The sequence below is a fragment of the Lipotes vexillifer genome, unplaced genomic scaffold, assembly GCF_000442215.2.
Source record: "Lipotes vexillifer unplaced genomic scaffold, Lipotes_vexillifer_v1.1 scaffold149, whole genome shotgun sequence".
NCBI classification, from domain to species: domain Eukaryota; kingdom Metazoa; phylum Chordata; class Mammalia; order Artiodactyla; family Lipotidae; genus Lipotes; species Lipotes vexillifer.
This window is the reverse complement of record NW_006779962.1, coordinates 3,468,990-3,484,978: the sequence shown is the minus strand read 5'-3', so window position 1 is coordinate 3,484,978 and position 15,989 is coordinate 3,468,990. Positions and strand designations below refer to the sequence as shown.

The 15,989-nt window shown below is 52.8% G+C and overlaps 1 protein-coding gene across 1 annotated transcript in view; it reads left to right on the top strand.

Annotated features, from left to right (window-relative positions):
* Window positions 1-15,989, top strand: part of LAMC3 (laminin subunit gamma 3) — a 64,232-nt gene that overhangs the window by 2,576 nt on the left and 45,667 nt on the right. Inside the window, exons 2-3 of the mRNA XM_007453126.1 lie at window positions 10,958-11,262; window positions 15,727-15,857. Coding sequence (XP_007453188.1) covers window positions 10,958-11,262; window positions 15,727-15,857 — 436 coding nt within the window. The remainder of the gene's footprint in view (window positions 1-10,957; window positions 11,263-15,726; window positions 15,858-15,989) is intronic.

Here is a 15,989-nt window from a genome sequence, read left to right as displayed (position 1 = left end):
CACACCCCACACACACACACACACACACACACACACACACACACACACACACACACACACACCATTGTTCTTCCCATCATGTTGTGCAGCACCAGGCATGTGGGAGGGGCTCTGGAAGGGTCTGTACAGTGAATGAATGAAGGAGGGATAATGTCACCTCCTCCATCCTGTGCCCCGGGCCCAGCCCAGGGCTCTCTTTTGCCTCCCCCAGGCCACAGAAGAGGCTTTGCACTCAAGCCCAGCACAGCCACTGGGCAAACGCCACCCCCTCCCCGTGCCTCGGTTTCCTCCCTGTCAAATGGGGTGAGAGTTGCCACCTCTCGGGCAGTGTGCAGGTCCTGTGAGCTCAGGTCAGCCAAGCGCTTACAGGAGCTGGGACGGTCCTTGTGTGTGACCAATAGGACTCTGCTGAGAGCGGCTCAGGCTGAGGTTCCCCTTGGGGTGGCCTCTTCCAAAGGGATTGAGAAATGTTCGCCCAGCTGGCTCCCTAAAGACATCCTGACCCTGGTCCCATTTATGCAGGAGGGGCTCTGGGGACCCACAGCAGCCCCAGACCGACGTGGCCCACGTTTGGTTCCATTCACATTTGGTTTTCTCCACGCTGAGCCACAGGTCGCATGATATCAGGGGAGGAAGAGTTCTGGGATCATCAGGGTAATTCCCGGTGGGGGCCGATGGGTCCTCAGTCAAGGTGGGCGGGGGAGCCTCTCCTAGCCCTCAGGCCGCCTCTGCTGGCTCTGGCCCCTCTCTCCTTGACCTCGTTGGAGGGAGGAGTGGGCAGCAGCTCTGGCCCCGGTCTCCTGGAGGGAGTGGGGTGAGGCCAGGGGAGGGACAGGCGGCCGGTCAGCCCTGGATGGAGGTCGCTGCTTTCCCAGCCCCCTGCGAGCTCGCAGACATCTGTTCCAAATCCCTGAGGCCTGTTGCTATGCTGAGCCTTCCTGTCTGGGATGAAAGGCAGCAGCGGGGTCTGGTGGCTCCCAGCCCTCCATGGAGGCCATGGGAAGTGAGCAGGCTGGAGCCTTGTAGTGGGTGTGTGGGAGGTGGATGGTCATCAGGGGTAGCACAGTATTCAGGGGGCCCTCACCATGTGCTAGGGACCCCACTAAGTCAGCACCCCATCCCAGCGCCGTTTGTTCTTTTTCTTTGGCCACGCCGTGCGGCATGTGGAATCTTAGTTCCCCGACCAGGGATTGAACCCGTGCCCCCTGCATTGGGAGCGTGGAGTCTTAACCACTGGACCACCAGGGAAGTCCCCGTTTGTTCTTTTATAGACAGGGAAACTGAGGCTCTGAGGATGAAACCAGTGCCTAGGGTCCCACTGAAGACCCTGGGACCTTCCCCGCAGTGCGCTGCATTTGGGGATGATAAACATCCAGGTTATGCCTCAGCTTTTGGCTGGCCTCAGGGGAGTCTCCCTTCTTGCTTGTACACTTTCTTGGACTCCTGAGAAGCTACTGGAAAGACCATTAAGTCCCTGATCAGGTGAGTTCTGAGCCCCTGAGCGAGGGGAAGGTTTCAGGAGGAATGGTGAGTGGGCTTCTGCCCCCCTGCCCTCCAGCCTCAGATCCCGGCTGGGGGCTGCCCGTGTGCAGGGCCAGTTCTCCCTGCATCCATTCAGCATCTGCTCCGTCTTCATGGAGCCAGAAGACGAGCTGGGCCCCGGGAACGATGTGGATGAAGATTTATGCTCAGGGGACACACCCGGGGTGAGCGGGCCTCTCGGAGATCTGAAGGGTGGTGGGAGTTGACAACAGAGTGGAGGGCGTTCCAGGTCAAGGGGAGCCAGGAGGCCGCTCTGTGTGTTCTTGGACCTGCACGGCCTGGATGGCCAGAGCGGAGGGGACAAGAGGACAGCGGGGCCTGGCCCAGTGGGAGCTGGACGTCAGAAGGACCTGCCGGCCCCTGTGGAGCCCGACGCCGGCTGGGTCTCCTGAGCTTTGACTCCACTGCGTCTTCCTGTCGAGTGGGCGGCCGTGTTTGCATTGGACGAGGCCAGTGCCGGGGCGCCAAGTCCTCCTTCCTTCTCCCTGGGGGTTCTGGCTGGAATGCCGGGCCCCAGTCAGGTCAGCGGTCAAGGCAGCGGCCCTGATTAGCCTCTACCACAGAAGCAGCCCCCCATGGCCCTGGGCCCAGCTGGCCCTGGCCGCCTCGCCCCCATCTGGGCTCAGGATGGACCCAGCAGTTGCAGGAGTGGGAAGTCCCAAAGCCCAGGAAGGATGCAGGCAGCCTCCAGATCTCGCCTCCCTCCCCTCCCGCTCTGGCCGCACCAGCTGCCCTTCAGCAGGGCTGAGGATGGGCCGAGACTGCCTCTCTCCTCCTGGTCCTTGCCTTTGCTGTTGCATCTGCCCGGCAAAACTTCCTGTTCCCGCCTTCTCCTGGATAACCCGTATCTCATTCATAAACAAAACAGCCTAGTGCCTACTGCGTGCCAGTCCCTGTACCAAGCCCTGGGGATGCAACAGCGGACAAGCCACTATCTGCCCCACTAGGCTTTGAGGTCACCTCCTACAGGAAACCCTCAGCCCCCAGGATTGGGCAGAGAGCCTGCCTGCATGTTCTTGCAGCCCCTCACCCTTCCCCCGTCACAGTCTAGATCATAGGCGTGAGGTTTTGGTTTGTTTGTGTCCATCACTGGCTCCAGGCTACAGAGGGAATGCCTGTTTTCACAGCTGCACCCCAGCGCCCAGTGCAGGGCCCCCTGCACAGTGGTGCTGTTGGCTGGGTGGATGGATGGAATGACAGCATTTAGTCATGCGTGTGCCGGGGACTGTTGTAAGTGCTTTGCAGGCGTTTACTCATGAAGCCTTTTTATTGTGATGCCCATTTTGCAAATGGGGAAATGGAGTCACTGTGTTCAAGACACTTGCCCGTTTCACTGGAGGGAGGTTAGGTATTTTGCCCAAGGCAACAGAGCTGCTAAGCAGTGGAGCAAGGATGTGGACCCCAGCACATCATGGCTACACTGTATTTCCTCCCTGAAAACAAGGAATGAGTGGATGAATGCATGAATGAATAACTCCCCAGCCTTCCAGATCCATCCCAGACTCTTCAGCTGTGGCTCCACCCTTCCTCCTGGCCCTGCCCCGCACCTGGGCACCCCAGAGCTCCAGCCGCTTCACCTGCCTCCCTTCCCCTGCTCTCTCTCATCTCCCCGCCAGCCCTGCCACCAGCTGTGCCCTCTCCGCATCTCATGCCCCTGGCTTTGCCTGTTGGGATCACGGTCGACATTTGGGGCTCCACCTGCACCTCCAGCCCAGTCTCCCACCTGAGCCCTTGACCAGGTCATTCAAGCATCCTCCTGAAAGTCGACCACTGAATGTCACACATGGGCCCCAAACTTAGGGTCCAAAAGTAAAGGTGCACCGTGTAAACCATATTCATAGCAGCATTATTCACAATAACTGAAGAGTGGAAGCAACCCGAGTGTCCACTGATGAATGAATAAGCAAAGTGTGGCATAGCCATACAATGGAATATTTTTCAGCCTTAAAAAGGAAGGAGATTCTGACACATGCTGCTATGTGGATGAACCTCGAAGACATTATGCTCAGTGAAATAAGCCAGACACAGAAGGATAAACACTCTATGATTCCACTTATATGAGTCCCTAAACGAGTCACATTCATAGAGACAGAAAGTAGAATGGTGGTTGCCAGGGGCTGGGGGAGGAAAGAATGGGAAGTTAGCGTTTAATGGGTATGGAGTTTCAGTTTGGGAAGATGAAAAAGTTCTGAAGGTGGATGGTGGCCACGGTTGCACAACAGTGTGAATGTGCTTAATACCAGTGATCCATATGCTTAAAAATGATTAAGATGGTAAATTTTATGTTATATTTAAAATTAAAAAGTAAAGACATCCTTCCTCCTTCCCCCTCGTCTCTCCGTGCACCAAAGCAAGGAACTCAGGAATCTGCTGCAATTCTTCCCTCCTCATCCTTTGACTTCAGCATTCACCAGATCACTAGATCATTCTCTGGAATGTTCCTTGTCTTTGCCTTCCTCTCCATCATTCCCACTCAGCCCCTCATCTGTTCCCTGATTGATTGCAATGGTCTTAAATGCCCTGACACCTCTCTTTGCAGACTTGTAGTTTGTACATTTCAGTCATGGCTCCATTCAGAATGGACCTCAGAATCCTTCTTAACACAAAGCCCTAGGCAATAATCAATCAGACGAAATCTGTTCACTCTCCCCAGGTTAGACAATAGGCTTGACAATCTTGATATCCATATTTGGGGTTTAGACTCTTGGCCCAGAGTTGAGGGAACTGTCGTGGGCCTAGCTCTGATTCAGCCAGGCTCTCATGGTGTCTGGCCCTGTGGTCACAGGGATTCCCCAGCTCTTCACAGGGATTCAGCGAGCCCCAAATTGCCAAGAGCTAGGATGGGAGAGGAAGACGAGAACAGTGGATGGCCAGATGCTAGGGCGGAGGAGCCCTGCTGTGATGCCTCCTGCAGGCTGGGAGCAGCTCTCCCCACCTGGTTCTCATGCCCACAGTGGGCAGGGCAGCCTCGCCCACGCATTTCTGCTCAGCTCCCCACCCTGTCCCCTCCAGCCCCATCCCCAGGCCACTGCTCCCCAGATGGCTCCAATTAAAAGGCTTTGTTTTGTTTCCATTTTCCCAAAATAAGCCCCTCCTTCGGAGCTCATTCTGCTCGGTCAGTGCCGGATGTGGGCCAGCCTGCTTTTATGACCGCCCTGGTGTCATTCCTGTTGGGCTTTATGTCCCAGCTGGCTTGAGAGGACATGGCTTGGTGTTCCTGGTGCTGGCTTGGGCGACCTCTGCAGTTTTCATGGGCACTGGCACCTCCTTCCTGGGCAGCCCTTTCTCTCTGAGCATTGAATGGAGGGGTGGCTGGTTCGGCAACTTGGGGGCAGACAAGCCTGTAGTTGAGTAGAGACTCAGCTGCTTTCTACGTGATCTTGTGCGAGACCCTTTCTCCTGCCTGAACCTCGGGTTCCTTGTTAGTAAGATGTGCACGGTTATGGAACTGTTTGGGGGTCTCTGAGACAGAGTGTACATAGAGCACTTAACAAGGTGCCTGGCACATAGTAGGTGCTCACTAAATGCTGGCTGTTGTTCAACAGACTCATTTGGGAGGTCGTGATTGGCAGAACACTGTGACAGCCTCAGTCGTGTTGTCAGGCCTGCCTGTCTCAACTTGTTCAGTGGATTATAACCTCCTTGAAGGTACAAATCATGCTTCATCTGGCAAGCATTTATGGAGCACCTACTGTGTACCTGGCACTGTGATCAGTTCTAAGGATTCACGGCCCCGTCCCAAGGAGGGCACAGACTAGTGGGAGGGATGAGCAGGTCTTTACAGAACCGGGTGAAGAGGCTCAGGGCAGCTAGGGAGCACCAGTGAGGCACCCAAACCCACAGCTCCAGGGATGAGTAGCCATCAGGGAAGGCGGGAGAAAGGTGTTCCATGCAGGACTCAGGCTGGGGTAATTGATCAGTCTGCTAAACCAGTGGGATGAGCAGGGATGCACGGAAGCCAGCCAGGTGAGGAGCGGAGGGAACAGCGTTCCAGGCAGAGGGAACAGCCTATTGGGTGGCTGGGAGTTGAGATCCATGTGGTCCCAAGCAGTGTCACTCGGCAGTTAACAGGTGGGGATGACGTTTTGGCCCAGCTTTTTTGATGGGAGCACACCTGTCTCAATCACCCTGAAGCTTCGTTGGCCCCTGGAGCTTGCAAGGGTCTGGGTTGAGGCTACAAATTTAATTCTTGTCACTGTTTAGAAGATCTCAGGGCCAGTTCCTTCCCCCGCCTTCGGGTTGCCTTTGGCAGAAACCTTGTCATCGCAAAGCAGGGATTAAGTTGCTTTCTTAGCCCTTCTAACTAACTCTTGGCCCAACAGAAAGTCCCTGCCGCGCCTCTGTGACGTACCTGCATCTTCTCGCACCTGGCTTGGCAAGGAAAGGGAAAAGCTGCGATGTTTCCTAGTGTGCGGTGTTGCTCATTTGCATGAAATCCCGGTGGCTGCCTTTTTCCAATCACGCGTCTAGCTGCCAGCTACCTTTTAAGTGGCTCCAAGTTCCCCTCCTGAGAGGTGTCTGGCTGCTAGATGTTTACAGAGGAATCTGGGCCTGTGGACCCACGGCGACCTCCACACAGCATCCTTTCGTGAACGCGCACCTGGGGCAAGTCCTCACTGGTCCCGAGGTCTGACGCCTGCTCAGAACAGAAGCGGCCGCCCCAGACACTGGCTCCGTTGGCAACACATGCTTTCTTTGAAGGGGCTTGGAGTGACAGTGCCAGGCTGTGCTGCAATGTAACTTTGAAAAACATCTTAAAACAGAACATGGCAAGGCGGTTGCTTTTTAAATTTTTTTTAATTTGTGTTTTCTCCAGTTTTTAAATTAGAACAAACTTCATGAGAAAAAATTGGGAAAATGTAAAACATTTGAAAAGGGAAGAAAAGTCACTGAGTCCTCTGCCCTGAGGACAGTCATGCTTATGCATTCGATGTCTTTCTTTTCTGCTTGTTCTTTAGGGATTTTTAAATATCATCTGATGATTCTAAACGTAAGGTCGTTTGTCTTTTTTTTTCATTCAACATTTTCACTTTCCCATGTAATATAAACTCATTGTCAGCTGTTTCCGTGGTTTCAATCATCCTGTGAGTTTATCCCTACAATTTATTGAATCCTTATGGTTCCACTTTTTTCCCTATTATAAAAAAATTCCTTGATGAGCTTCTTGATTTAGGTTCCATGCCTTGTTTGAATTCCCAGAAGTGGGATTTTTTTTTTTTCACCAAAGGCCAGGAATATTTTTATGGCCCTTCATCTGTGTCACTACACTGCATTCCCAAGGGGCCAATATGCATACTTGTGCCGCAGTTTTTTCTTTTATTGTGGTAAAATACACATAACATAAAATTTATTACCTTAACCATTTTTAAGTGTACAGTTCACTGGTATTAAGTATATTCACATTGTTGTATTAATGTTGTATATGCACCACCATCCACCCACAGAATTTTTTCATCTTCCTAAACTGAAACTCTGTCCCCATTAAATACTGTTACTCTCTCCCCTCACCCACCATTCTACTTTCTGTCTCTGTATATTCGACTCCTCTAGGGGCTTCAATATAGGTGGAATCATATAGTATTTGTCTTTTGATGACTGGCCTAATTTGCTTCACATCATGTCCTCAGGGTTCATCCATGTTGTAGCATGTGTCAGAATTTCCTTCCCTTTTAAGGCTGAATACTATTTCACTGGGTGGATGGACCACATTTTGTTTTTTAATTAATTAATTATTTTTGGCTGCGTTGGGTCTTCGTTGCTGCCCGCGGGCTTTCTTTAGTTGTGGCACGAGGGCTCAGTAGTTGTGCTTCGCGGGCTCTAGAGCACAGGCTCAGTAGTTGTGGCACATGAGCTTAGTTGCTCCACGGCATGTGGGATCTTCCCGGACCAGGGCTCGAACCCGTGTCCCCTGCATTGGCAGGCGGATTCCTAACCACTGCACCACCAGGGAAGCCCCTGGACCACATTTTGTTTATTCGTCATCTGCTGATGGACACATGGGCTGCTTCTATATCTTGGCTATTGTGTGTAATGCTGCTATGAACATGTGTGTCCAAATATTTCTTCAAGACCCTGCTTTCAATACTCTGGGGTCTATACTCAGTAGTGGAATTGCTGGATCATATGGTAAGTCTATTTTTAATTTTTTGTGGAACCGCCAAACTGTTTTCCAAAGCAAATGCACCATTTTACACTCCTACTAACGGTGCACAAGAGTTCCAACTTTTCCACATCCTCACCAACGCTTGTTATTGTTATCTGATTTTTAAAAATATATTGATTGATTTATTTAATTTACTTATTTTGGCTGTGCCGCGTCTTAGCTGCGGCATGCACGTGGGATCCAGTTCCTCGACCACGGATTGAACCCGGGTCCCCTGCATTGGGAGCGTGGAGTCTTAACCACTGGACCACCAGGGAAGTCCCTGTTATCTGTTTTTTTAAAAAAATAATAGCCATCCTAATGGATGTGAGGACCAATTTTTAAAAATATATGTAACAGCTTTATGGAGATATAATTTACTGTACAATTCACCCAATTCAAGCATACAATTCAGTGCTTTTTAGTATTATTCATAGAATTGTATACCCATCACCACAATCCATTTTTGAACATTTTTATCACCTCCAAAGAAACCTGTGCCCGTTAGCAGTCACCTCCCCCTGCCAAGTATTCACCCAACACCCCAGGCCCTGAAAACCACGAATCTGCTTTCTGTCTTTCTGGATTTGCCTATTCAGGACATTTAATATAAGTGAAATCATATATTATATAGTCTTTGGGATTAGCTTCTTTTATTTATCACAATATTTTCCAGGTTCATCCACATTGTAGCACGTGTCAGTACTTTATTCCTTTTTCTTGCCAAATAATATTCCTTTGTATGATATACCACATTTTATTTATTCATTTATCTGTTGACGAACATTTGAGTTGTTTCCATTCTTTGGATTTTATGAGTACTGCTGCTCTGAACATTGGTGTACAAGTTTTTGCGAGGACATATGTTTTCATTTCGCTTGGGTACACGCCTAGGAGTGAGATTGCTGAGTCACGTGGTAACTCTTATGTTTAACATTTTGAGAAACCACCAGACTGCTTTCCAAAGCAACTGCACCGTTTTACATCTTCACCAGCTGTGTACGAGGCTTCCAATTTCTCCACCTCCTTTCCAACACTTATTTTTGTCCGTCTCTTTTATTATATCCATCTTAAGAGAGTGAAGTGTTATCTCATTGTGGTTTTGGTCTGGCTAATGATGTTGGGCATCTTCTCATGTGCTCATTGACCATTGATATATCTTTTTTGGAAAAATGCCTATGTAGATCCTTTTTTTTTTTTTCCATTTTTTTTTTTTTTTTTTTTTTTTCTTGCGTTATGCGGGCCTCTCACTGTTGTGGCCTCTCCCATTTGCGGAGCACAGGCTCCGGACGCGCAGGCTCAGCGGCCATGGCTCACGGGCCCAGCCGCTCCGCGGCATGTGGGATCTTCCCGAAACGGGGCACGAACCCGCGTCTCCTGCATCGGCAGGCGGACTCTCAAGCACTGCGCCACCAGGGAAGCCCTGTTTTCCATTTTTAAATTGGGTTATCTGGGGTTTTTTTTGTTTGTTTTTTGTTTTGGCTGCGCTGCACAGCTTGCGAGATCTTAGCTCCCCGACCAGGGATCGAACCCGTGCCCCCTGCAGTGAAAGTGCGGAGTCTTAACCACTGGACCTCCAGGGAATTCCCGGGTTATCTGTCTTTTTATTTTTGAGTTGTAAGAATTCTTTAAATATTCTAGATAAATCCCTTAACAGATATAATGCTTTGCAAATATTTTCTCCTATTCTGTGGGTTGGCTTTTCATTTTTCTCAGTGGTGTCTTTAGAAGCACAAATGTTTTGATTTTGGTGAAGTTCAATTCATCTGTTTTTTTTCCTTTGTCAGTTGTGCTTTTGGTGTCACATCTAAGAAGGCTTTGCCTAACCCAGGTCATGAAGATTTACTCCTATATTTTCTTGTAAGAGTTTTATAGATTTAGCTCTCACTTTGGGCCAAGGTGTTTAAACAGAGGACTGAAGTAACTTCTCCTCAGTGCATAAGGGAGACTGTGACAGTGACAGAGGTGGCAGCAGCGGGAAAGGCCTCCTGGGGAATCTGGGACCAGGGCAGAACAGCCAGAGGGAAGAAAGCAGATGTGGGAAAGGGGTGTAGAGAAGTTCTGTGCCGCTCTGGGGAATGGGAGGGCTCCCTCTCTTGGTCATTCATTAGTCCATCGGTTTTTCTGTTCTTAGGCGTTGCTTGCTGACACCTGTCAGGGCAGATGAGGATGTAGGCGGCTGTCCTCCCCACCCGCCCTGCTCCCCAGCCGCATGCCCATCCCGGCCTCCCAGATCTGAGTTAACTGTGGTGGATCTGGAGCCATTGTGAGCACTCCTGCGGCATAAAGGTGGCAGCTGGGCAGAGAGGAGGGCAGGGTGGGGCCTGAAGATCCCACATCTTGACGTCAGCAGGGTGGGGGAGGGGAGCAGGACTAAAGCCGATGGAGAGGCCACTGGGAGAGGGGGGATTGAGCAGAGGGGGCCGAGGAGGGGGCCCAGGGTGGGCTGGAAGGAGCAGCCCAGGAGCAAGACCCAGGAGGCAGAGCCAGGAGTGTGGGCTGCACGGAAGCCTGGGGAGGGGGCTTCCAAGTAACAGGGGTGATCCATGGCCCAGGAAGTAAGGCAAGGCGTGGTCCTCTGGCTGTGACCACAAGGGGCTCTTGGTGAGGAGGCTTTGCAAGAGCAGCTTCTATTGAGTGGCCCAGAGAAGCTGAATTGCAGTGGACTGAGGGTTAAATTGGGAGATGAGACCATGGGGCCAACAGATACAGACTTCTCTTAAGAACTTTGGATCAAACAGAAGTTAGGTGGAAGCAGGAGAAAGAGAGGGGTTCAGGGGGCATTGTGTTAGGATTGCAGGGGGGCTAGAAACAGGCATATCTCCAGACTCCAGGGGTCTGAAATCACTGGGAGGGAATGAGACCAAAAGGCACAGGTGGAAGGTTTGGCTTTGTTGGAGTGCAGTAAAAGAAATGACTTTCTAATGGTAGAGCAGGCTTCTTCAGGATGTGGCAACATCCCATTGCTGGAGATAGTTGAGCAAAAAGAGATGGCTGCCTGTCAGGGGTGTTACACTGCAGATTCCTGTGCAGCGAGACAAACGGGCCTAGTTAAGGGATGGCAAGTACCTGGGAAGCATGCCCGCATTGTCCTCTCCTGTGTCCTTGACAGGCATCACTAATTAATCATGGCACACCCAGCACGGTGCTCCAGGCAGCCTCTAACGATCCATCCAAGATAGTATACGCAGCACAGCCATTCTGCTCTCCCTGGACCAGGATTCTGACGCTCCCTTCCCTTCTGTAAAATGGGTCCACGTCTTCCCACTGCAGGGAAAGCTTACGAGATCACCTACGTGCGGCTGAAGTTCCACACCAGTCGCCCTGAGAGCTTCGCCATCTACAAGCGCACCCGGGCCGGCGGTCCCTGGGAGCCCTATCAGTACTACAGTGCCTCCTGCCAGACGACCTACGGCAAGCCTGAGGGCCAGTACCTGCGCCCCGGCGAGGACGAGCGCGTGGCCTTCTGCACCTCCGAGTTCAGCGACATCTCCCCACTGAGCGGGGGCAACGTGGCTTTCTCCACCCTGGAGGGCCGGCCCAGTGCCTACAACTTTGAGGAGAGCCCCGTGTTGCAGGTCAGAGAGGAGTGGGGCTGGGCAGGGGCAGGGTTGGGGCAGGGGCTGGGCTGGACACTCGGGTCTAGGGGACCACAGGGAAGTCTAAAAGGGCAGGATGACACAGGGGACTGTGAGAGCTCCCGTGGTTTTCAGATTTGAAACAACAGGAGCTTTTGTTGTATCTGAATCTTTTGTGGATGACTGATAATGAAATAGATGGAAGAGGGTGCCCTGTGACAGCCACCAACTCAGCTGACCCCTTCCTTGGGCAGGTGTGGAAACTGAGGCCCGGAGTGGGGAAGGGACTTCCCAAGGGCACGTGTGGGTTGGTGGAAGGGCCCAGCGCAGACCCTGAGGGTCCTGACTCCTAGCTGGAGCTTCTGCTAGAGCTACCTGCTGGGAGCCCCGCTTCCCCGCTCTGTGATGGTTGGCGTTGCCTGCCCTGTGTGTCTCCAAGGGCTGTGACGGGGATGAAAGGGAAAACACGAAAAGAACGTGAGTCTGGAGTCATAGAGTCCTAGGATCTGTGCTGTCAGGCAGAGCTATTCAGCAGAACTTCCTGCAGCGACAGAGATGATTCCTAGCAGCACCCTCCGGTATGGCAGCCACGAGCCACGTGTCTATCTGTAGAACACATGAAATGTGACTAGCACGACTGAGGAATTGAATTTTCATTTTTATTTCATTTTAATGAAGTTTAAACAGCCACATGGGGCCAGCAGCCGCCACGTTGGACAGCCAACTATAAAGTGACCAGCACAGTGCGTGTCCTAGAAGAGATGCTCATTCACGCTTTGAAGATAAGAGTTCATGGTAGCTCACCCGTCTCATCCTCATGTGCAGAGAGCATGGCAGGCTTGTGGCTGTGTGCATCCATACAGGGCCCCCATCCTGCCCACCTGGGTCTACTCAGCTTTGTGGCCCTACCAGTATAAGCACCCACGCATGTCCACATTTCTGTGCGTTAGTGACGGTTCATCTGTGGATGTGGTGGTCTGTTTGATGTTTCGGGACATTGGACGGCCCCCTAGTCCACTTCCCTGCGTTCCGACAGACCTCTGCCGAGAAAAACTGCTATCTTCCCTCGACATATTCAGAGCATTTCCTTTGCCTGTCTGGGATAATGAGGGGGCTGGGATTAGAATCCCGTTTGTTTCTGGAGGGAACACTGAGGCCCAGAAAGAGGTTGTGCCACACCCAGGCTGTCCAGCACAAGAAAACACGGGGTCAGCTGGCTTGAGGTCCCCAAGACCACCCTCAGCTTCATTGATTCACTGGAAGGACTCACAGAACTCAGAAAAGCCGCTGTGCTCACGGTGATGACTTATTACAGTGAAAGGATACAGACTGAAACCAACAAAGGGAACAGATACATGGGACAGGTCCAGGAGAGACCACGCATGGGGCTTCTGGGTGTCCTCTCCTAGTGGAGTAGTGGGGACAGTGCTGATTTCTCCCAGCAACTGCATGTGACAAGTGCATTGCCAACCAGGGAAGCTCACCTGTGCCTTGGAGTCCAGGGTTTTTATTGGGGGTCAGCCACATGCACATGGCGGACTGCCTATGGCTGACCTTGATCTCCAGCCCCTCCAGGGAGCAGGTGGATTCTGTGTGGCCCAAGGCCTCCCCATAAATCACATTGTCAGCATTGACCATCTGGGGTGGCCCAGGGCCCCAGGTGAACAAAGTTACTCTTATCAAGGAGGACGTTCTGAGGGCTTGCAGTTGACCCCCCAGGAGTGGGCGGCAAAGGTCAGAACTCTCTCAGGCAAGGTTAATCCTTTCTGGCACAAAGTCTCATCTCCAGACGCCCAGGCCCTGCTTATCCCATTAAAAACATTCACTTGTGGGCTTCCCTGGTGGCGCAGTGGTTGAGTGTCCGCCTGCCGATGCAGGGGACACGGGTTCGCGCCCCGGTCCGGGAAGATCCCACATGCTGCGGAGCGGCTGGGCCCGTGAGCCATAGCCACTGAGCCTGCACGTCCGGAGCCTGTGCTCCACAACGGGAGAGGCCACAACAGTGAGAGGCCCGCGTACCGCAAACAAACAAACAAACAAACAAAAAGTTCACCTGTGATCATCACATGATTCTGTTGAAAATGACAATTTCTTCTCCATGGGGCTCCAAGCTCTGTAGATTAGAAAACATCGGCCAAGGTCATCTGAAGACAAGCACAAGGGCGGGGCACCTGCTCTGCCTGCATCTGTGCTATCTGGACAGAGGGGCCCCTTGACTTGTTGCCGCTTATGTCCTGGATGCTGTCCCTAACGGGAAAACAGCCTTTTCAGAAATGAGACCCCTGCAGCCCCCAGGCAGAAGGACAGAGAAGGTCAGAGAAGGACAAAAAAAGCCAAGCCCCCCCCCTTCTCTCCCCTCTGGGCACCCCCAGGGTGGTGCTTCCTCTAAGGACGTGGATCATTGGGGGTGTGGGGTAACGAAGGATGTGTCCATGCAGCTGCTGTGTCTTGGGTCCTGCTGTCCTCCGTGGGGGCCAAGGACCTTGGGGAGAAGGCTGACCCCCTCTGGGCTGCTTGGAGACGAAGCTCCTGCCTGCCGCTTCTGCAGTTAATGCTGCATTCTGGCTCCCACGTCTGTCCAGAGTCAACCCGAGAGCCCACTTGTAGTTTCAGCTGAGCCACTGCAAGTTGCACAAGGTCCTTGCCTCTGTGTATTGGGGCTCCGGTTTGCCCCCAGAGTTACCTCTAAGGCATCAGGGAGTGACCCGTACAATTTGGGCTAAGGGAACAAATTCCCCTTCTCTCTCCCAGCTCCCTTCCTGGTGTCTCAGGGAGATTTTGATGCTGTTCCTATCACCATTGTCTTCAAGACTGATGGAGCAGGTCATAGGCTGCAAAGCAGATGCAGGAACCCAAAGAGGGGTCACTGCAAGGCCGAGACCTTGGGCTGGTCATTGCCCTCTGGGCTCCATTAGTATGATGAGGGCGTTGGAGTAGATGCAGGAAGGCAGGCTACCTAGTAGCGAAAGCTGGGACCCTAGGGGTCAGATAGACCCGAATCCCAGCTCTGCGTGCACCAGCCGTGCGACTAGGAAGCAGAGTACTTACCCTCACTGATCCTCAGTCTTCTCATCTGTAAAACATGGGTAAGAATAACACCTCCCTGTGGGGTTATGGTGAGGACCTGAGCCATAACCACACAATAAGCGTCAGCTACTGCACCTTCCAGCTTGGACATCAGCTGGTTTGGGTTCTCTAGGGGCACTTTTTCTGCAGAAAGAAAAGACTCTTAGACCATCAGTTTGTGCTCTGCTGGGTTCCCACCCCGGGCCTTAGCCCCTTGCTCCTCAGCTCCTTCAGGGACCGACCAGCAGCATCAGTACCACCTGGGCACGTGTGGAAATACAGAGTCTCGGGCCCCACCTCTGATCAGAAGCTGCGTTTTAATCTGATCCCTGAATGCACACTGACATTTGGGAAGTGATTCAGGGAGTGACTCCCCGGAGGTTTACAAACTCAAGCTGAGCGCTGAGGTCCCTTCTGAAGCTTTCTGGTTCTGGACCTCTCCCTGGCTGAAGCATCCTCAGGCAGAGGCCCTGGGCCCCAGGCCACGGGCTCGAGAGTTGCTGAGCCCAAGGGGATCGGAGAGGCCCGCTGGCCTGAGTCAGGCTGGGGTGAGAAGTCAGACTTTGCCAGTTCATTTTCTGTCCCGATGAGCCTGATTGCTAAACCAGCAGCTGCTGGGCTGAATTAAAATGCTGATTAACATTCAGCTGGAGCTACCTCTGATTATAACAGCAGGCAGATGGAAATGTCAGCTTTCACGTGGGCTCTCCCCCACTTCCCCACCAGCTCTTCCAGGGGGAAGCCTCTCATTCCGCCACCAGCAGGTATTTATCGAGTGCCTGCTGTGTGCCAGGCAGAGCCCGGGCTGGGAATGCAGCGAGAACCAGGGGCCCTGAGTCCTTGTTCTCTTGGGGCTGTGTTCTGGTGGAACAGATGTCACCTGGGGCAGGTGCCTTGTCTGTGGGAGCCTGATACTTGGAACGTGAGAAGCCTATAAACCCAGGGCCCACCCCACACCAGGGTGCTGGGATGCATCTTCCCTCAGCTGCCCTCTAGAACAGGGGTGCGGTCCCTCTGAGGAGTCAGGTAACCTGCGTGACACGGTTTTAGATGGGCTGCTCCGGCAACTCGACCACGTGCCAGACTCCGTGCCCCGCCGCTGACACTGGCCGTCCTCCTCCAGCACCCTCCTGGAGCCGACATTATTCCTTGTCCTGTTTCACAGATGGGGAAATGGAGGCTCTGAGACATTGAGCAAATTCCCCAAAGTTGCACAGTTAGGAAGGGGCCGGGCATCCAGGTTGGTGTGACCCAAAAGCACAGGCTCCTTATTTCTGCATTGTTCTCGGAATTTGTCTGTGTCTGGCCTGTCCCTGTGTCCCAGAAGATGCCCCGGGGAGCCGGCAGACACTCAGGAACCTGCTAATGGCACCCTTTCCCTTCCACCTTGTCCCCCAGGACTGGGTCACCAGCACCGAGTTCCTCATCTCCCTAGACCGGCTCAACACGTTTGGGGATGACATCTTCAAGGACCCCAAGGTGCTGCAGTCCTATTACTACGCCGTGTCCGACTTCTCTGTGGGCGGCAGGTAGGCGGGAAGCAGGGCAGCGGCCGGGACGCTGGACGGGGTGGCTGCCACGTGGGCTCACCCGGTGGCTACCGTGGAGGGTAAAGAAACCACTTCTGGTGCTCCAGGGGGAGAAAGAGCAGAAGCCTGGTT